This window comes from Glycine max, chromosome 11 (assembly GCF_000004515.6).
Source record: "Glycine max cultivar Williams 82 chromosome 11, Glycine_max_v4.0, whole genome shotgun sequence".
Taxonomy (NCBI): Eukaryota; Viridiplantae; Streptophyta; class Magnoliopsida; order Fabales; family Fabaceae; genus Glycine; species Glycine max.
In genome coordinates this window covers 9,692,843-9,714,731 of record NC_038247.2, presented here as the reverse complement: position 1 = coordinate 9,714,731, position 21,889 = coordinate 9,692,843, and the positions used below count along the sequence as shown (strand labels likewise).

Genomic DNA, 21,889 nt, shown 5'->3' with positions numbered 1-21,889 from the left:
TGCTAATTCTTTTAGATTTTTAGATCATCTTTTTTTAATATTTTTTATTGTTGCATTACTTAAAATGTTACGTAATGTTTAAAAATGCAAAACAGTTTACCCACGATTCAACTACCGTTAGATCCTTGAACCTAGAACAATGTCTTCATCCGTTCAAACACCAGTTTGGTTTTAAAAACTTTGAAAAGTGTTAACCAAGCAAAAATAAACCCCTTGGAATATTGACAATTATTATGAAAAAATATCCACAAAATCATACATTTTCGGGAAGAAGCATGCTCCTCCCCTAACAAAAAGAAAAGAGAAAGACACACTGTGTGGCGCCATGGAGCACATTTTACTCACTTTGGACATGTAGGGTGGAAGGAAGCTAAAGAAACAACCAGTTTACCACTACAAAAAGAATGAAAATAAGACCAACTGATTGGTAAAGAGACAACAGCTAACCAAAACAAAAACAAAGAGAGTGTTCATCTCTATATAAATAAATAGTTACATACACATCTATTATGCCAATCTTGTACCATTAACATCCAGCAGCTTTCAAGAATTTATCAAAGGGGCTTGCAGGTGGTAGTTTCAAAGAATGTTGCTGTCCAAAGTCATATGAACATAGGCGAACTTGATATTGTGCTTGAATTGGCTGCTGACTCACTAACTTCAGATCACCTTCTGAATAATCCAGTGTCTACAGAAAAGGCAAAGTAACAAATAATAATCCTTTCGATGTTAAAAAACAACTTTATGTATAATCCGAACTTTGGACCTGATTGTAATGCATCATGCAAAGGTGTCACCCTTAGGTTCAGAGTGTGTGTGTGTGACCAAATGGTCGGCTCTCCATATTTGTAGCAATAAACAAATAAATGATTTAAGCTAGTGATTGATTTTTTCTCTCTCTCTAAATAATACAACCGGTTATTAAGATTAAGATATTGGGAGATTAAGAATATCATCTATGGAAGATTATTAGAAAAAAAAAGTTTTATTATTGGCTTTGAATCATAATAAAGCAAATGATTTGCTACTGTCTTTAGGTCTGTAGGTATAACCAATTGAATGTCACGTAGATCCTGAAGAAAATATTATTCTTTCACTATATATTTTTCTTTTGCTAAAGAAATAAACTCTCGTGATAAAAAATTACTAACCTTAATTGGCAGAGGGGAAACTTTCGTTTCATTTTCACTTGAAAGAACTAGTGCCCTAGTCTCCTGCTGGTGCTTGAAACTGTGAAGAATTGACATTTTCTGTTGTTTCCCTGTTACAAGTGCCTCACACTGGTTCTTCATTTGATCATAAGGTACAGGAGTTGAGGAAATGGGGAAACTTGCCACTTGTCGTGCGGTTTCCAAAACCTATCCATACAATAATCCACATAGTATCTTTAATCCGGCAGAAAAATACAAAATTGATTTAAAATACAGTCACATAGCCAAGCAACCTGAACCAAATATAAAATCATATCTTTAAAAGAAGAAACCCAGTCTCGACTCTCCAGCTTATACAAGATAGTTTTAAAATACAATCACATAGCCAATCAGCTAAAACTAAATATAAAAGTGTGTCACATTTTACCGATTGTAAGAGTTGATTAACACTTAGAATGTCCGGGCTATTGCTAGATAGTGATGATTTACGATCTGACTGACTTCCACTTGGTTCGGGCTGGGTCTCTTCATCCATCAAAGCTAATGGAGCCACAATCTAGAAACAACACGTCATAGAAGTAGTAACACAGAAAAGTTTTCTAAAGCCACTTAACATAGATGCAAAAGCAATTTTGAGGAAGTTTACCTCGTCAAAATCAGGGAACTCAATCTGAGCAAGTGGAGAAGACTTCCCTGGTGTCTCCATAAACAATGGAGGCCCCAGGGGATATGCATCATCAGGAGAAAACCCCTGCACAAGTTGCTTCTTTATGCTTGACAACTCATCCTGGTTAATATGAAAAAAATCATGTTATTTATACTTACCCACTACTCACATATTCCTTTGCAAGCAACTCAATTGCAACTATTTTTTTGTAACATTCTGCATACCTAATATAATATTTGCAAGTATCTCATACTCAGTAAAAGCTTAAGTATAAAATTCACCATTGATACCAACTATAATGTGATTTTACTGGTCAATGTGCTTAACTAATGGAAAACTGAAATACAGTAGTGCCTACTTCATCCTCCTAACCCTGGCTACTTCCCAACCTTGAATCTAAGCAGAAAGAAAAGAAATTCACATTACCTCTGATAATTTAGAAAATTTAGTCAAGAAGCATGATATTACAGTCTCTTTCAACTGCTTGTCATCCAATTTTACTGCTGACAGTGTCTTCATAGCTGACACATCATCTTCTTGAGATCCATAAATTATGTTCTCCGGTTCTCTATAAACAGCCTGCAGCCTGACATCATCGATCAACTCAAGAAAAGGATCTACCTGTGGATTTACAACACAATTAATTTACCTGATCATTATTAAAAAAAAAACAAGCAGATAATAAAATTCAATTAAAAAGAAAGTTGAATAACAAGGACATGGAATAGGGATCAAGATAAGAGATTCAGGGATGAAACTAACAGTTGTCTCGGTCAGGAATGCTTTAACTTTCTGAATTAGCTCGGGGAAATTGCCTGCCCTGGCTGAGAATATAAGCATGTATGATGCCATAGTAAAAAGAGATCTCCTGCGAGATGGTTGTAAACCTCCTTTAACAGGCAAGTAGAGAACAGGCATGTCAGAAAATTTGCAACATAAAAAACAGTTATCTCAACTAGTTGGGGAAGAGTGATAACACTTACAAGTTACAACAACACATTCTACATTATATATATATATATATATATATATATATATATATAGAGAGAGAGAGAGAGAGAGAGAGAGAGAAACAGTCACACCATTGCTTGTAGTGGAAAACCATGTATAGTCAATCAACTATTTTAGGAAAAAAAATTATAGCAGTCTAGCAGATACAACTCAACCCACAAAAGACACAACCTCACACACAGGGCTATGGGCTTGGAATGTGGATAATGCTGGTCCGGCTTGTGAGGTGAGAACTACCCAAGCCTTATATGCACTACTTAGGTCATATCACTACGAACACAGGACCAAACAGACCCCTCTCAAAACCAGCACAATGAAGGCAGCCCCAGGAGGCTGCAATTAAGGCGGTTTTCCAACCAATATTTAAACCACAGCCGAGAAGTTAAGGCAATGGGCTATAGGCTTGAATACCATGTCAAAATTCATCTTAAAAACAATTGGCATTAAGTGAAGTTCTCTAACAGGTATTTAAATTGCACCCCAGTAATTGAGGCAGCTGATGTGGAACTTTCCAACAATAGGCAATTTGTATTATATCCAAATCAAGTTGATGTAGAAAGAATTGCGCAAAGAAGGAAGCGTGTCAAGATTATAAGATAAAAAAAATCACTTATATGTTCAACTTACCTTCTTGGTCCAGAGAGAGGCTCATGAGGGAAAATGCCAGTTGGAAACATCTTACTAAAGCCATGTAACTGGATGTCTGTCAAAAGCAATTCACATCATCATGAACATAGACAAATTAATTAAATTATTTGGTTTATAAGCTATCAGGATTAATAAAAGAAACTATGAAAATATGGCGTTTCTTTTTACATTTCCAAAAGGATTAAAACATTTAAAATGTTGGCCACTGCCACAAAATGCTGTTGATAATTTCACACAAAATTGAAATACGCATTGATAGCTGTTCTTGGCCCAGGTAATAGTCTAAGAATATGAACTAGGCCGCTTTATAATAACATAAGATTAAGATATAATAGTACAAGAGACCGCCGCAACAGTCAACCGGTAATTAAAAATGTAAACTGTTATAAATAATTAAAAATAAAATAAAAATGAACAAAAACATTAGTTTATTGTCTTTAGGGACTTTAAGTCTAAAAAATGGCATTTGCATTTTAGTATTTTACCAATCTCACCTTTGAACGAGTGAACAATAAAGCAATGCTATAAGTGTGAGCCATTGCCTCAAAATTTGCAGGGCCACTGTCCAAAGATGTTGCTTGAACCCAGATTGAAGAAAGCAAGAGACTCACTTGGTGACTGCTTAACCGAAAAGAACTTAGCTCCTGAAAAAATAAAGAGTTAAGTCATGCAATATTTATTAGCAATTACAGCAAAAGGAAATGTCTAAGGTCCTCTACACTATTGGAAAAACAAAACTAACCAAATCACTTCCTAATCTAAGTAATATATTGGAATAAATAAAATTTGTATAAAATATAAAACAAGAAGAGTAGCATCCCCCCTGCCACCTCCAAAAAACAACTATTGTGTTGCATGTCTACTAATACAATTAATAATGATGAATAAAATAAACATTATAAACTAAAAAAGTGATAAGTAAAAAATTCCATACATGTTGTCCATCAGTTAGAGCACCAGAAAGGATGTGGCCATGATATGGATGAACTGCATATTTCCCACTAACACTAAATACTGCCTTTCCTTCCATAGATTTCCCATTGATCTGTTCTGCTCCCAAAAAGCTTTCATGCTGAATGGAGAAGCTTTCGCTTGGTACCTTCTGAGAAATATTTGTTTTTTGGTCTAACTGGGGAGAAAATGGAGATGGCATAAGTACTAAAGAAAAGATGCTGTGTGCTCCAACTCGTGTTTCATGGTCAGGATGAGCCATCGCCAGGAGCAATTGATGAAACAAAGCATCAGGGAAAGCCTGAAAGGACGAAAAAATACCCAAAAGTTTATACAGTTTACTATCAGGCATATGGAAAAGTCCATAGCCATTAGAAGTAACTCTGAACACTTGCCTTTTTGTGATATGATACATTAGGAATGGACATGATTAACTTTGCAGTTTGATAAACAGCAGAGATTGTTGTTCCTGCTATGATGGCTGTACTTGAGATATTCTCTAACACCACAGCCATCAAATCAAGAATGGGTCCGACATCCCCAACCTGTTATTCTCAAAATGTTATATAGTAGAAGCAGCATACAGTTTGAAAGACAAACAAAATGTTATGCATACCTTTTTGGAAAGATGTAATATACACATTTCCAAGGCAAATTGGAGTTCAGTATTCAGCTTAAGCCCATCATTTCCAGTGCTGGAAGCTTCAGCCGAATTTTGCAGACACTTCCTTAAATGTTTAATGAGATCAGATATTGCACCGAGTATTGCAACTGAAGCCTGTTGCTTCAAATTTTGTGCAAGTTTTGTTGTAGTGTTAATGATATTAATCTGAAGGATAGGCTGCTTAGCAACATTCTTATGATCCAAGTGCTTGACCAAAATGGACAAAAGAAGACAGGAGTTATCTCCTGGTGTGTAAAAAGAGATAATCAACATACTGAAATAAGAGAAAATATTTTTTTTTAAGGAAAATCATGTCACTGAATAATGCACGGTTACCTGATTCTGCTAAAAGAGATTGTAAGTACATCAAAACATGATCAGCAACTCCTTTTTCAGAAGACCATTGATTTTCAGTATCAAAATAGTGAAAAAGAGGCTCTAGGACACGCCGTAATGTTGTAGCTTCCCTTGCCAATTTGACCATATGATACAAGCAAACCTTTGACCAATATGTAGGATCTTTAGCAGTATTCCTGTAAAAGATGTGAACACATAAGGGCTTTGGGACCATGACTGTTGGCTTCAAAATAAAGGATGGTGAAGAGTAAGGTGCAACATACAACACATAGTCTATCTCAGTTCCAGTCACAGCTTTCAGCAACAAAGGATCCTTCTTAGTGATATCTGTTGAAGGGTCTTCTAATTTGGGAAATCCCTGTACTAACAGGTCCAGGGACTCTAAATTCAGTTTATCTTCCATGACACGTTTGGAGTTAGATTGGAGACTTGGGTAATTCTCCAAAGTCACTGATATAATCTATTTCAATTACCAGCCATCCAACAAGAAACAAAAAAGAAAATAATTAGATTGGGAAAAACTCTGTTGCTACAAGTGCAAGCTGAGCTCTATATTAAATACCCAAGTTTGGGTTCAAAATTTGAAAAAATAAAAACAAAAAAATCAAACTTCAACAACAAATGCATCCCTTGTTTATTTACGTCTCTTTTTGTACCATTGAACAATAACCAAAAGAAGGAAGAGTATGGAAATAGTACTCACTTCATCCAAATCCATGGAAAGATGGGAATGCTCACCAATGAAACGCACCTATCCGCAGAAAACGGGGGAAAAGCAAAAGGTATCAGCAAGCAAAGGTACAAGTGACCTAAAAGGCAGGTGACAAAAGGATACTGTGGCAGGAATAGCATAACCACTAACCAGTTCAAATTATTTACATCTCACTCTTAAAATCATTTACAAAATCAAATCTTCTAGCCTTTTACAGCTATTAACAGATAACATGATCAGTGATCACTAAAACTGCTAAAGACCATACATTTATCCTCACCTCTAATTTACATTCTAATCCTATGCATAGAGTTCATATTCATAAAAATAGTTATGTGGTTTCTTGTGTATTTGATTGCTGAAGAAAAGAGCAGTCCTTAATCCTCATTATGTCAAATTACAGGAATGAATAAGCAATTTCCAAAAGACATAACTGATAAACCAGAGAAAGGAACAGTACCATATATGATAGAGCTTGTAGTCCAGCTGAACGTAGCCGCAGAGTTCGTTCGTCTTCCCCCACTTCTTGAGCCAGTTGACATAGTTTAGGAATAAAACCCTCTAAGTTGAACATGTATGTACCATCTGTCTATTTTTAACTTAATAAAGTCAGGATCAAAAAACTTAAGCCTTTTAAAAAAATTATATGCTGTCTGCAAAATGCAATATATAGCAAGTAGCCTGAGTATAAATGCAGTTAGCACCACCAAGCCACCACCACAAAGGGGAAGTATGATTTTTGACCTTCAGTGGTATCCATTTTTACTGCCTTCATGAACTTTCACACAGAGACCAGAAAGTTAAATTTAAGCAAAGAATTCAAAGGGATGGCAGATCTCTCTAACTATGCATCATCCACATAAGTCAATCCCCCAGTGAACAATGTTAATTCCAAAAAGTCATTAAGGTTTAATAACCAACTACCTGGCAATCTAAAAACTCAAAAAGAGCGTTGCAGCCTAAGATCCTGATTTCATCTGTTCGGGTTTGTTCTAGAAGAGTCCGAATGATCTCTAATAAACTACCAGCAAAAAGTGGCCTGCAAAATTAGGAATTATAATTTTAATATCATCACATATTTGAAATAAAAAAGAAGAGGCCATCAAAGAAAAAATATTGACAATGTTTTATACTATTACTAATTATAAAATAACCAGTATTATGTGGGGAAAAAAAGTTTTTAAATGACATCATATTTTATATTTTTTTTCTTTTTCACACTCCTTAAAATGTATTTAACACAACTTTTAGGATATTCAGCTCACTGCACAAATGATTGTAAATAACAACAGAAAAGGAAATTGTGTAGTAAATACATTTATTATTAGATATATTCAGTGACTTAAGATTGATGTAGAAATTCAAAGAGCGGATCATGCTAACAAGTGCCCTAAGGGAACTGGTTAAATAACATTAAATACATCCTATTAAATGCTTTCAATTACTCAGAGAAAAATAATAACTTTTGTGTTTATGGTATACTAATACTTTTTTTCCAATAAAAACATTCTAATTTTTGTTTCCATAAATAGCCTCCTTAAGGCACTCGTTAGCATTTATCTAAAAGAAACAGATTTCTCATTGGATTATATATCAGGAGCATATAAAATTTACAAATACAATGACTAGAAACTTTCGATCTAAAACTTTATGCATGCAAAATTTTCTTCGAGAAAACTATGACTATTTATTGGGAAAAACCTAAATCCCACATTGGCTAAAGATAGTGCCAAGATAGAGTATATAAGTGGAGGACAACCCTCATCCTATGAGCTAGCTTTTGGGGTTGAGTTAGGTCAAAACCCACATTCTAAGATGGTATCAAAGTCTATCCTAGATCCATTCAAAGGATTACTCACCATGTTATCCACGCACCAAGCCCAAAAATGTTGGACATGAGAAGATGTATTGGAAAAAATCCAAGGCCTACATTGGCTAGAGATAGGTGCCAAGATAGAATATATAAGTGAAGGGTAACCCTCACCCTATGAGCTAATTTTTGGGATCAAGTTAGGTCCAAATCTACATTTTAAGACTATTCATTAAAAGTGATTTTTTCAGAATGATGACAATCTATATCCATGTCATTAAACTTACATCTGCTCCTTACATGACGATAAGAATTTCCTGTATATGCACAAGACAACTTTCACTGAGCCAAAGGTTTCATAACGCAAATCTTTGTAACATATTTGCTCCAAGTTATCAGTAATCTGCAATATAAAATACCAAAAAAAACTTAAATGGAAGCCAATGAGATTTCATCCTGCACCAAAGATAACTTAAGACATAAAGTACTTTCATCATATTATCATATTATTCCAATCAAATAGTTTCTTAAGAGAATTATTATTATCTAAATTCTTTTTGTCATGTCATAAATCATAATTTGTCTTGATTGCATGATGTAATTGAACCTGAAGTGATAAAGAAAATAAAAAACTTCCAGGAATGACATTACCTTGGGAATTCTTAGGGGGTTCTTAGAAGCATAGTCACATAGTTTTCCAATTTTTCTATCATTAAGTTCAGCCTCCTGCCAAACACAGTAACTATCATGCATATTAGATGATGTGAAGAACAGAGGAAATAAAAAGGACTGAGAGGGGCTCCAAACCAATCCAAATATTTATTAAATTCTGATAATATTTACTAGAATAAAAAAATAAAATTGTCATGGATCCTGCTGTACCCCTTTTCTTCAGGAAACTGAAAATTCTTATTCAGGACACAATAGACTATTTACTAAGAGTGGCAGTGGTAAACTAGCGAAGGGAAATGATAAATTGAATGCAAAATCTAGATTAAAAATTGCATAATGAAGTCACTGATGGCAAAGAAGCATGTTTTAAAAAATACACCAGCCTCTGAAACCAATACACTTAAAAACCATCCCATGATATATTCCCAAATAATTGCTAAATCAAGGAAAAATCTTGCTTCGATACCCACGTTTTTTTCCTGGATATGAGTACCTTGATGAGTTGCCAAACATATATTCATTGAATACCGTTAGCTTTCACAATAGACGTTGAAGCAACCAACAGGTGTTTAATATTTAACCACAAATCAATGTACTGCTATGCAAGGGGAAAGAAAGGGGTAACTATAGTAAGCCATTAACCAACATAATAACAACTAACTAACAAGCAAATGGCATATCATGAGCTGAAAATATCACCTGATTGCGTGGGAAAATATCAGCTAGCAACTTCTTATAACGCTTCACCGGTTGTCTGGAGCTTGCCCGCAGAGCAGGACAGACGCAACAGAGGTTGCCACAGACAGGCACAACCTGCCTGGACATAACCCCCATTTTGCTATGGACCCTGAAAAATCTCCTCAATATCAATCAACTCACTTTGCAAACCACCTCCACAATTCACATTCCAGCAACAACAACAACATAATTTCACAATTCATCATGCTTACTACTTCAACTTAATTAAAACCCAGACAAAATCCTCATCTCAAAAGGTTTTAAAGAATTCAGGCCAAAAAAGAAAGCAAAAATCAAACAAGGGCTGGAAAGTGGAAACCAAGCTATATAAGCTGCATTGACTTACCCAAAATTCAAACAGTAGCAAAATCAAGGATCTCTTGCTTCTCTAGTCACGATCTGGATTGAACTCTAACACAAAATATCAGAAATCACTCCAATTAAAGCTGGGAAAATTGTGGCACACGACTCTCTCTCTCTCTTCTCTCAGATTCAACATCAAAATTGAAGAAATTAAACAAGGGAATAATAATAAATATAACTAATATAATCTTCTGAGAATAATGACAATGGGGTCAGAGGGGTTGAACACCCCACCGACATTTTCGTTGTGTTTCGTATGGATATTAATGCTTATTGGAAAACTACGCTTCGTTCCAGCATCATCAACGTGTACTTAGCTACTACTACTGTTCAGTTAAAATCATCAAGTGAAATGAAAATATTAATAGAAAAAAAGAAAACCACGCTAACGTCACCATTGGTGTGGTTGGGAAGTTGACTGCACGATGACTCTGTTGCGCTTCATGATCGATCGTTTACGCGCAAATCATTCAACGTCGTGACATTGATGCTTACATCGTTTCTCATCGACAACTATATACTACATAAAAATAACGAATAAACATGCAAAAAAAAAAAACACATAGTAAAAGTTTTTTTCTTAACTGTACTTTTTACCTCAAATTTTAAAAATTTAGGTGAATTTTACCTTCAATGAATCAATTTATCGCATTTTACTTCTTACTTTTTACCAAGAATAAAATTTACCAAAAATAAATAAATAAATAATGTAATTACATTAAAATATTTGTTGTGTTGACTTATTGATACATTACTGTTTATGTTAAAATAAAATTATAAGATTGATCCAAAAATTGAAGATGGATGAAGAGAAAAAGAAATAAAGAGAAATTGTGAGTTCGAGTTACTCCTAATAATATTCTTAATAAAATTAATATTTTTTTAATTAAAAAAATTATGTATGTTGGAATAATAAATTATAATTGAAACTTATATAAAAGAATACTTCATAGTAAACATAATTATTATTTATTATTTTGTAGATTTATTTAGTAATTAAGATAAGATAAGATGTGATATTTGTTGGGTTAAATTGTCTGCACACCATTAATGGGATGTAACTTTTTACAGCATGATACGATCTTCATTCTTCAGTAAGAAATTGAGTTAGAAAACAAGATAAAATAGTATCTTTCTCTCACTCACCATACTATTTGTTTGTCATCTTTGTCTTTCGTATCTATTTAAGACTTAAGATTAAGATATTTTTTTCAATTTAATTTTTTAGAAAGTTTGGAAAAAATATTAATTAGGATGGTTTTTCCCACGAAACAATTAATTCTATTGTTTTTATATGTGTAATCAGGCACGCATTGCAAATATTTTCTGTGTGTTTTTTTTATGCGTATGTGTGTTTCATGTAAATTACTCTTATCCACACAAAGGTAATTTTCTCTTTGTAAAAGGCGAATTTGTTTATTGCGTTTTTTCCGTAGAATGTAAAGGTGTGATTGTTCTTGCAAGTTTCACATTTATAAAGGGTAGAACATGCTTAGTATTTGACATGCATTAATTTGCTATAGTTTTTTGTTTTTATTTTAGGTGTATGATGTTAAGGTACAATACACATGTGTTTTTAATAAACTAATGACATTCGACAAAATTCACCTTAAACCAACATATATTTTTAATATTTTTGGGTAATTAATTTTGAAAAATGCCTTAGATTGGTAAAAAAAAAACAAATATAGTGCTGTGTATTTATTTACTAATTTTTTGTCCATATAATGATTGCAATCACCTAAAAAGCCCAACGGTCCGAAACTTGATTGGCTTTTGAAAAAGGAAAGTTCTTTTTTCTTTTATCTTTATTGACTGCTTGGTGACATTTTAGCCTGTGAGCCATCTTGCCCGGTGACTTTACTATGCTTTATAAAAGTTTAAGAATTTTATATGTTAATGTGATAAAAAAAAAAGTGATTATTGAAATAATATTATTTTGTTATTCCTTGTCCTTGAAGTAATCGTTGAGAATTAAAAGTAAAAAAAATAAAAATAATAGAAGGATAAAAATTTACCTTTTCTTATAATGAAAAGATGAAAAAAAAAAGGAGGCGGAGAAGATAGAAAAACTTGAATTTTGAATTAGAGAGGAATTTTTTATTTTTTAAAATTAATTTTTATCTCTTCTTTCTCTTTATTTTCTTGTGAATTAAACAATAAAAAATATTTTTTTCCTTTCCTCTCTTTTTGTTTTCGTTTCATTCTAATAAAATATTAATATTGCTAATACATTTTTACTATAATATTTAATAAAAAATATTTATTATTTTCTTTAAAACGATAATGGTTTATAAAAAAAATCAAAAGGTGCAAAGAACAATAAAAGACTTGAATATGATTATATATATTTTTTGTAAGGTAAGATAAATATATGATTATATTTTAAGAAATAAAAATATATTTAAGCATTTTATGATTTGTTGTTCTTTGTATCACTTGATTACTCGTGCAATTATAATCTCTTAGCATCATTGTGAATCTCTTAACTTTGTAAATATCATCTTGTCCACTGCTAAGTGTTGCTTGTATAACTTGCCTCACAAGTTTAAATTCATTGTGAACCTTTAAGGGCTCAGGTGGTTGAATTTACAAAAATCGCATCCAACACACAATAGCCTTTTTGTATGATAGAGAATGATGAGAACTTTCATGGAAATAGGAATGTGTAGGGGGCATGCACATCATCTAATGTGATGGTCATCTCCCATGCAAAAAACCAAAATGAGTTAGTGTTCTTGTTCTTATGCTTAGTAAATGCAAACAATATAACTTTATTTGCTATGTGATATTGTGTGCATATAAGAGGAACCAAACACTGACTCCTCAACATGCCTCTTTACCACCTTATTTATGGGCATATCTAGGATTTTATTTGCATGATTGTCAAGCTTCAATGTTGCCTTGCCTATTTACTCCCATAGTTATGGGGGTAATATGGTTCAAATAAGACCTTAATATAAAATGGTCTAAAAGACCTACTCTATATGGAGGCAATGTAGTCCATGTCCCCCTCAACTAGTTTTGGTATTACCTTAGGTGCCCCTTGTGCCTCAGATGTATCTATATATAAAGCAATGGGGACAATTATCTTTTCTAAGTAAATTATTTTACTTGAATGTATTGAATACATATTTTTTTGCCCCCATAAAAAATTAGGTGTTGCCCCAATTAGAAGATTATTTTAAATAAATGAATGTAAAAAGTTGAAAAGATAAAAGAAAAAATAAATTGATATTAATTTTATTTACACTATCATGTTAGTTTTTATTATTTTCATTTTTTTCTAATACCCTTTTAATAAAACTTATACTATATTCTGTCTGAGAAAATATTAGATTATATTTTATCCCTACTAAAAAAATATTGGATTTGTCACTAATCTCAAGTGCAATAGAAACCTTAGGATCAACATAGTTTAGCGTTGCATCAGTAGTCATGTCAACCTACTACTCCTACAACTTTGTCATAGATCTCTACCTACAAACATGAAGTTGTCGATGGTGCATGTTCATCTTTGGATGAATTTGTATGCTCTTCCTTAAGGCCAACTCTACCCATGAGTATGATATACCGTGCATGCTACACAACGAACCTACAATCAATAAATTAAAAATGCATGGATTTCAATTCAATTCACATATACACAACAAAAATATGTTTTCGTCAAATCTTTAAAATAGAAAAAAAAAAGTCGAGCGTAAGATATCATATGAAATTGAGAGAGAGCTTGAGTTTTAAAAAATTAAGGACAATTAAAGCTCATTTTTGACATAATAATGGAGAAGGTGAATGAGAGAAAGAGAATGAATAAGGGGTAGGGTGATGTAGCTCCATGTAGAGCTTATAGGCCTTGGATCTTCTTCATCAATGGAGTCAATTGCTTCTTGAAGATCAATGACAGCGAAATGGAGAAGGAAGAAAGATGATTGGAGACACCACTTCAAGGAGAAGATGAGTCAAGAAGAAGCTCACCACCATAGGAAACCATAAATAAGAGCTTGAAGGTAAGAGCAGATGAGTGGAGGGAGAGGGAGAGAAGAGGCACAGAATTTTATACCTCGAATGAGGTCTAAACTTTGAAGTATAATTCTCAAATGATCAAAATTCAAAAAAATGTACACACATGACCTCTATTTATAGTCCAAGTGTCACACAAAATTGGAGAAAAATTTGAATTTTTATTCAAATTTCACTTGAATTTGTGGAGCCAAATTTTGGAACCAAAATTTCACTAATTATGATTAGTGAATTTTAGCTATGATTCAACCCACTAATCCAAGATCAAGTCCAAGATTTTCCACTAATTGTGCTTAGGTGTCATGAGACATGTAAAACATGAAGGACATACACAAAGTGTGACTATATGATGTGACAATGAGGTATAGCAAGCAAATCCTCACCTCTCCCTCTAAAATTTAATTGGATTGAACTTCTCCCAATTCAATTAAATTTATTTCCCAACACACACATCAAATATTCACCTAATGCATGTGAAATTACAAAACTACCCCTAATACAAAAATTAGTCTAGGTGCCCTAAAATACAAGGGTTGAAAAATCCTATATTTTTAGGGTACCCTACCTACATTATGGAGTTCTAAATACAAGACCCAAAAATAATAAAACCTTAATCTAATATGTACAAAGATAAGTGGACTCATACTTAGCCTATGGACTCGAAATCTACCCTAAGGCTCGTGAGAACCTTAAGGCCTTCCCTTGTATATCTGACCCAATCTTTTTGGAGTCTTCTATCCAATACCCCTGAAGGGTAGGATTGCATTATAGGGTGCAACTGAGAAGGAGAAGGGAAGGAGGTGCAATAGAGAGGGAGAATGGTAGAGTGTGGGCTTGTTTTAAAGGTTTAGGGTTGGGAAATGCTGGGGTATTTTTGTCTTTTAAAAAAATTTAAACGGGGATGTTAATAATAATTTGGGGTGCTAATAGTAGATGCCTTTTATGTGCTGCAGAAAATCAGTTGGGCGTTTTCTGACTGACCCAAAACGGTACTCAGAAAGTGTTGGCCCAAAACGGCAAGCACGGCTCCGCTAGAAACAGCCAACAGAACAACCAACGACCTCGTACAGAACCCGCGATTGGTCGAGGTCGAAATCTCGAAGGCGAGAAATAAATTGAAACTGAAGCAGCATATCATATGATTCCACGATGGAAGTGTCTGCATCAGCATCAAGGAGGAGGAACAACAGCATATGCATAAAAATCTCGTTGCTTATTCTCGTAATCTTTCACTTTTCATCCACAATCACTGCTATCAGGAAAGATGTTGGCTTTCAAATCATTCATCCCTGCAAAACCACCGTTCAAGGAAGATACCTCCTTTCAGATGATAACGGTTGGTCACTCCTAAAAATAACATTTTTTTTTGTTTTCGTAAATTATTTATAATATTAGTATTATATTATATTATATTCCATAAAGTTTGCTATCAATGTTCTATTGATTGATTGGTATTGGACCTATTGTATTAATTTGCATTGATTTGGTAGGTTATGTGTGTAATGCCGCGTCTGTTAATTCACGCTCTCGATGCTGCCCTCAAAGAGGGGAGAAATTCTCTTGCCAGTGAGTTTTTTTCTGTTTCCTAACTGATTTATTATTGCATTTGAAGGGAACAATTGAACAAACAAATACTAACAATTATGTCATTGCTATCTTACATTGTGACTTTTGATTCCATTTGCAGTGGATGCAACCTTCTTTCACAATGTTGCAACTCTTATGAATATTGTGTTTCCTGCTGCCTCAATCCTGCTTTAGTAATCTCTCTTATTTGATATTTCACTTTCTTTTTTTGCCCCCTTAATTCTTGCCACTTTTTAGGGTATGATCCAATTGAACAAAGTAAAGGTCTTAGTGTGTGTTGTCTTAATTGAACAGATAAGTAAGGAACAAGTGCTGAAGATGAAGGTTGCCAAGCCTACTACTGCGAGTAATGTTTCTATCTCATTACTTTTCCATTTTGTTTGGATGTAATGTAGAGTTTTATTTGGAGCCTTGGATTGACTAGCCTAGACATCTTACCGATTTCATACATATTTGCCTCAACGATGAATGCGTTTCTGATTAGGATCGTTGCATGTAAAAAGGAAGGCATTAATAAGCAATTAAGCATAAACAATGATATTTTCATTTCTCTCTCTGCTCTCCTGATTTTGCCTAGGTTCTCTGTCTGCTGACTGGTTCTTAAGTGAACCAAAATCTCCTATGCATGTTGGAGTAAGAATTTTACTTATTTGTTCAGATACACATCATTTGATTTTTTGGCCAGGGACTTATTCAAGTGTTTTTGACTACTGTGCTGGGAGATGCCGTCATAGTTCTGAGAGTGTGGTGAGTATACTCCTGCATTCTAGCTATCTTGTTCTTGAAGTTTTAACTTTTAGAAATCTACTTATATGATTACCTTTAATAACATACGCTCCCCCTCATTTACAAGGTTACTTATTGCCTTATTCTATTAAAATGAAAACTCTTTTCATTGCAACTGATTTTTGTTAGACTTGATTTATAAGCTTTTCATATTAGTCTATATCTAGGCATTTATGATGGAGTTGACTGTGTTCCCATACACTTATATCACAATCAGCAAAACAGTTTATTTGGAGCATAGTTTTTGTTCTTTGTTTTCTCTCACAATTGCATGGGTATATGTGTTATGCCTATATGGTCGCATTACCTTTTAGTATTTACCTTGTAGAACGTCTTTCTTTAGATACACTAAAATGGAGTCCAACAGTAGTTACTATTTCAGACATATTCAAGAGTATAGGAGATCACAGGATTTTTAAATTTTAGTTTACAAAGAACAAAATACCACCATGGACAGGCTCTTTTTAAAGAGGAATGTAGATGTCTTGGTGCCTAATATCTATATGTTTCCTAGCTGTTTAATGTTTACAAATTACAATCAAGTAATGTTGTCCCATTCGGGAGTTTAGGTAAACTCATAAGGCCCTAGTAAACTTGAATTGTAAAGTTGTAAGTGTTTACATACTCAAAAATATTATTTAAAATCTTTTTCTATCAACAAAAAAAAATAGTCTCAATAACCGAACATAATTAAATAGTATATGCTTGATTAATATAGAAAATTCCAACTTTAAAACAAAGTAAATAAAAGAAATAAACTAAAAACATAACTCAATACTATAATACTAGAAGTTTGGCCTAATAGAACAAAGTATTATTATCAGTTTCATAAATCAAATACATATTGTAAACAAAGGAAACTCAAATATCCAATAAAATCGACTAAAACTGTACATTTTGAGGCCAAAACTATGTGTAAGCTCAAACTTGTAAACTTATCAGTTGAATTGAGAGTTTACTGTTTTGTCAGTGTACATAAACTCATACAAGTTTGACAAAAGAAGTTTGCGTGTGAGTTAGTTTGTTTTTGTAGCTTAGGATCGGAATTCATTAGAGTCCAAGAGTTAACTCGAGCTTGAAAAACATGCTTACAATGAGTTGCCAATGTTTCTATCTTGATGTGTAATGTTTCAGGTCCATGAAAATGCTTATATTAGTGACTTCCACCACTGCTTTTCTCTGTCATCAAATTCTTCTGGTAAGTCTGGAGAGGAAACTGTTATATTAGTAATGCCTAGTAATTATGCTAAGTTCCTAATTGTATTTTGATCCACTAAGGTGCAGAGTCTAAAACCTCATCAGAAGTGACGCAGATAGCCTAGTAATAATTATAGCAGCATAGGATTTTGCAGTTTGCCTTAGCCAATGAGAAATTGACGGTAAAATAATATTAGTTAACTAGTCTTTCATAGGAAAGAGCAGGCTGCAATCCATTTGAATGACATTGTACTTTGTATTCTAAAAGATGTTAAGATAAACATGTTACAATTATGTTTTTGTTATAGAAAGGTTGTGGTTTAGGACTTTTTGTTACCAATACTTTATGATTTTGTTCTATTTATCACGATTAAAATAAAATCTATTCCTTTTCATGCATTGAAGCAGGGAAAAATAGTACTCTCACAGAAGCAAGACTGAGTGGCATCAATGTTGTTGTTGGGAGGTGAATTATTATTGAGATTGCTTCTTTCACTGAGGCTGACATTTGCAGTTTCTTGCTATAGCATAGCAGTTGAACCTCTTATAACTTGTTTGACAGGCAAGGTGAATCATGTAATTCAGTTTGCAAATCAAGAGGACAATCATGTGTCCCAAATAAACTTGTGGTGCTTAATAGTTGTGACATGTAAGTGATGCGTTGAAATTGTGTTCTAAATAAATTCTGTTGCCGATGTATTTATGTATTTAAATGGTACTCTTTACTTTGTGCAATTTGTCCCCACCGTGCACAAGATGTCTAATTTTATTAATGTGCATGATTTTCATCACATATTTAGTTTTCTGTACTTCCTCTTTTTAGTTCCACCTTTATTGTTGCTTTGTTGCAAACATACTTACCAGTTACCATGGATAATGTCTTGGCACAAAAAGCAATATTGAGTGAGGAATGAATACCATGCATGCTGATAATTATTTCTTTCCTTTTGATGTACTGATCTCATTAGTTGGTCTTGACTATGTTGGCAGTATTCAGAAATATATGAGCTGCAAGGGATCTTGCTTGGCAAGTGTCGGAGCTGATCAACCTGCTGAAGTTGTTTATGATGCCCCAGTGCATCTGGTAATAGTTATGATTGAACAAAAATACAAACCTGTTAGATTCTAGAAACTGATGAATACTGATTAACTAACAGGTGATTTTTTTCCTATATAAATTGGATTAGATGATATGATGTCATAGAATCCCTTACTGATACTTGGTATTTGATGGGTTCTTTTAAACTGTGAATTTCATTTGAAATAGCTTGTGAGCTCAACCCTGTATATAACTCTTTAAAATAACATTCATTTCATGTGTGACACCCTCACGGAACCATTGTGAATTGGTGGTTTTAATTTCAAAACTCCATGTTGGAGGTGGTGTCCAGTTGGTCATCAATAAGCCATGGGAATGGTTCTAGTGGCTTGTAGCCTTTTCATTTTATCTTCAAATTCCACCAGTGACTAAAGTAGTAATAGGCTGGAAAATCTGAGTTTTAGATGGTCTCCCACATTTTCATTGACTATAGGCTATATTAAATACTTATGCTTATTATGCAGTAATCGTACAATGTACCAAAATCTTTCCACGGAAATTAGAGGATATGGACATTTAAATTTTGTAGTTTTCTGGAAATATGAGTGTGTCAATTAAAAAGACTGGAATGTGTATGGCTGAAATATTCAGTTAGTTTGAACTTCTGCAAAGCTGATGTAACTTGTATCAGGGGAAAAAAGTTTGAGGACATTTATAATTCATATTTGCTTTGTTATTTTCAGAATCCAGGATCATGTTTGTACACTGAAACACAGTCTATACTTTCTTGTGATGGTTTACATCAGCACACAAGAAGACTGTGCCCCTGTGCATAGTGTTAGCTGGGTAAGTCTTGGTCACTTTTGACATTGTTGAATTTAGTCTATATTATGTCAAACATCAAAATAGCTTTCTTTATTAGTTTGCTATGGGAAAAATTAAGAATTCTTCGGAACTAAAGTCAAGTTTGGAACGATGTCTTTTGTAATGCTGAGTTGGGTGGCTAATTTTCTTGAGGTGGAAAAGTATCTGATTTTCGTGCTGCGATACAAACTTACTTTGTTTTTTTTTTGTTACATCTGATGTACATGTAGTAGATTTCGTTGCACTAAAAAGGTTGGTTTCAAAGGTGGCAACTCTTGATTTGATGTACTGACCAAGAAGGCAACTTGTGTAAATCATCAACCCTTGGAAATTATATGTACCATCCATTTGCCCTCATGTTGTAAAATTTAGCTCATTATTATTCCTTTCCAAATTTTGTAAGAACTCTACTTTAGTCTGTATTTGGAAGTTTTGGAGAGAATCTTATAGAGATAGAATAGTAGGAAAGGAAAATAGGCCAAATGGCTTATAAACAGAGGCTGCTTTCCTCATTTTGAATGGACTATCATTGGAGGGAATGAGAAGGCAAAATGTTGTAAGTATAAAATTGGTATTTGTGATCAATGTAAAAACTTTTACATTGTGTACTAATCATAATAGTTATTATAAATGTCAATATATTTATCATATTGATGGTTTGTAATTAGATAATAATATAAAATATCTTTTACATTGATAATGCATATATTATTTATATTTATTCTATATTTTAATAAAAACTCATTATTTATTTTTCAAGTGACTGAACTTATGGAGCAAATAATAAATGCTGAATTTTTTAAAATAAAAATAAACTCGTTATCTTTATCGCTCCAATTTGGTTATGAACAAAAAAATGAGGGTGAACAATTCTCTTACTTTCTCTTCTCGTCTGTTTGTTTTGACTTTTGTCTTACCTTTTCTAAACTTCTTAGCTTCCTAACAATAATATTACACGCATCTACACAAATATCTTTCATCTGTAATTTTTATTTTTTACCATCCTCTTTCCCGTATCAATCATGCTGAAAAACTAAAACTCAAAAGTAACTAGCAAAAATTATTGTCCTATTAACATCTCACGTGTTAACAACCAAGACTTTGTAAAATGCGGTCAGCCTAATTATAAAGGCAAAGAAAGTTTAAGAGCACATTGCTCCCCCGAAGATACAATGAAGAAACCACTTGCACAGTTGCACTGTTTGATAATAAATTAATACTAATAACTACTATATGTTTATCTTATACGTAAAATTTAACCTCCAAATTAAAGTACATCCATTCCTCTATGCACTCAGAAGCTATAGTCCGTTTTGAAGATCCTCTTTGAAGAAGAACCATTATCCTTTAATCCTGTGGCAGAGATTGCTCCTCCATTTTCCTTGTTCTCACCATCTTTTTCTTTTTCTTCTTTGTCATCAACTACATCAAAAGCTGGGTGTTTGAGAACGTTGTTGAGCAACTGTGTCCCTCTGAGAGCGTTTGGTGAGAGGCAAATGCCCCTCTGGGGTGTCATCATTGAGCTCCCAGATGAACTCAGTGGGGAAGGACCTGTAGTTGTATTGCTCCATCTCAGTGTCAAGCTTCTTCATCCACCCAACCTTGATGAAGAACTTGGTGAAGTCCCCATTGGCCTTCTCCAGTAGCTTCTTCTGCACGCTGTACCCGAATTTCCCGCCACTGTACTCCCTCCAGAGGGAGTCTATGGCCCGCAGGCCACCCTCAGAGATGAACTTCACCTCCGAGAAAAAGACGTAGCCACGCTTCTGCGCGGCTTCGCCAGCTAGGACGATAAGGAGACGGCGCGTCTCCTCATCGGCCAATTCGAAGTTTTTGTTGGAGAGGTGGTGGCGGAGGAGGTCAAAGGAAGGGGTGGTTGGGGAGGTGGTGGAGGAAGAGGTGGTTTGAGAGAGGGAGTAAGTGATGTGTGAGTTTGAAGGAGTGTGGGAGATAGTGATGTTGGGGTGTATAGGGGGTGTAGGGTGTTTGAGGAAAAGTGATGTGTGGGGTGGGGTGTCTGAAGGGTGATGGCGTTTGGTGAGGGAATGGTGGTGGTGTTGGATGGAGTAATGGAGAGAGTTAGTTGCCATTTTAGTTTGGAACATGAAAGAATGAGAGAAAGGATAAAAGAAGACCGTGTGTGTGTTTGTGTGTGATGTGATTTTGGTTTTTTTTTTGTTTTTTTTTTTATATGGTGGTTTCAACTTTCAAAGGTTTTGCTTGGAAGAAGAGGATAAGGAATGTGTGGGGAGGGACTGTGATGAGTTAATCAAAAGTAATATAATGGGAGTTTGTGATTGGCTGAATAAGGGTGAGGCTAGATCACTCTCTCTATCTGCACCTGTCTTTTCTCTCCCTCAACATAATTAATTTCTTTAGTCCATGAAATAGACTCCTTTTCTTTTCTTAGAAACTAAAATATGTGGCAGAATGGACTCCTTTTCTTTTATTTTCTTAAAAAACAAGAGAGAGAAAAAGAAGAAAGAGTGTGGTACTTTTCTGGAAATTTCCATATTTGCAAATTTGAGTTTGTTGTGATTATACAATAAATCAAATGATGGACAATTACAGGATAAATAAATGAAAGGTATAAAATATGAAGGGTATAAACAAAATGGATTTTTTTTTCTTTTTCTTTTTGGTTTTGGCTCT

At 33.9% G+C, this 21,889-nt stretch overlaps 3 protein-coding genes across 9 annotated transcripts; 1 reads left to right on the top strand and 2 right to left on the bottom strand.

The window, feature by feature from the left end:
• Positions 1–190: 190 nt before the first annotated feature.
• LOC100817330 (protein SEMI-ROLLED LEAF 2) lies at positions 191–10,253 on the bottom strand. Of its 4 annotated transcripts, XM_006590877.3 has the most exons (21): positions 10,140–10,253; positions 9,728–9,792; positions 9,343–9,490; positions 8,623–8,697; positions 8,259–8,374; positions 7,086–7,200; positions 6,622–6,750; positions 6,153–6,200; positions 5,713–5,909; positions 5,429–5,625; positions 5,045–5,337; positions 4,824–4,973; positions 4,412–4,729; positions 3,972–4,121; positions 3,457–3,532; positions 2,581–2,708; positions 2,245–2,439; positions 1,798–1,938; positions 1,579–1,707; positions 1,152–1,358; positions 191–688 (listed from the first exon to the last, which is right to left on the bottom strand). In XM_006590877.3, the coding sequence occupies exons 3-21, from the start codon at positions 9,475–9,477 to the stop codon at positions 527–529; spliced, it is 2,961 nt and encodes a 986-aa protein (XP_006590940.1). In that variant the 5' UTR covers positions 9,478–9,490; positions 9,728–9,792; positions 10,140–10,253; the 3' UTR covers positions 191–526. The 4 variants fall into 4 exon arrangements, with proteins under 4 accessions (XP_006590940.1, XP_003539042.1, XP_014619499.1 ...); XM_003538994.5 differs by having other exon boundaries at positions 9,728–10,234; XM_014764013.3 differs by lacking the exons at positions 9,728–9,792; positions 10,140–10,253 and having other exon boundaries at positions 8,623–8,713; positions 9,343–9,482.
• Positions 10,254–14,750: 4,497 nt separating this feature from the next.
• On the top strand, positions 14,751–19,885 carry LOC100782588 (uncharacterized). Of its 4 annotated transcripts, none has more exons than XM_006590875.4 (11): positions 14,751–15,100; positions 15,255–15,330; positions 15,452–15,524; positions 15,646–15,697; positions 16,037–16,098; positions 17,272–17,335; positions 17,740–17,800; positions 17,897–17,983; positions 18,325–18,418; positions 19,117–19,219; positions 19,471–19,885. In XM_006590875.4, exons 1-10 carry the CDS (start codon positions 14,914–14,916, stop codon positions 19,207–19,209), a joined length of 849 nt encoding a protein of 282 aa, XP_006590938.1. In that variant the 5' UTR covers positions 14,751–14,913; the 3' UTR covers positions 19,210–19,219; positions 19,471–19,885. The 4 variants fall into 4 exon arrangements, with proteins under 4 accessions (XP_006590938.1, XP_003537940.1, XP_006590937.1 ...); XM_003537892.5 differs by having other exon boundaries at positions 14,752–15,100; positions 17,743–17,800; XM_006590874.4 differs by having other exon boundaries at positions 14,753–15,100; positions 19,468–19,885.
• A 452-nt stretch (positions 19,886–20,337) lies between these two features.
• Positions 20,338–21,452, bottom strand: LOC100782053 (tetrapyrrole-binding protein, chloroplastic). Its single transcript, XM_003537891.5, is given in 2 exon segments — positions 20,338–20,720; positions 20,722–21,452. Coding segments are annotated over 2 exon segments (810 nt in total). The 5' UTR covers positions 21,343–21,452; the 3' UTR covers positions 20,338–20,531.
• Between the last annotated feature and the right edge of the window lie 437 nt (positions 21,453–21,889).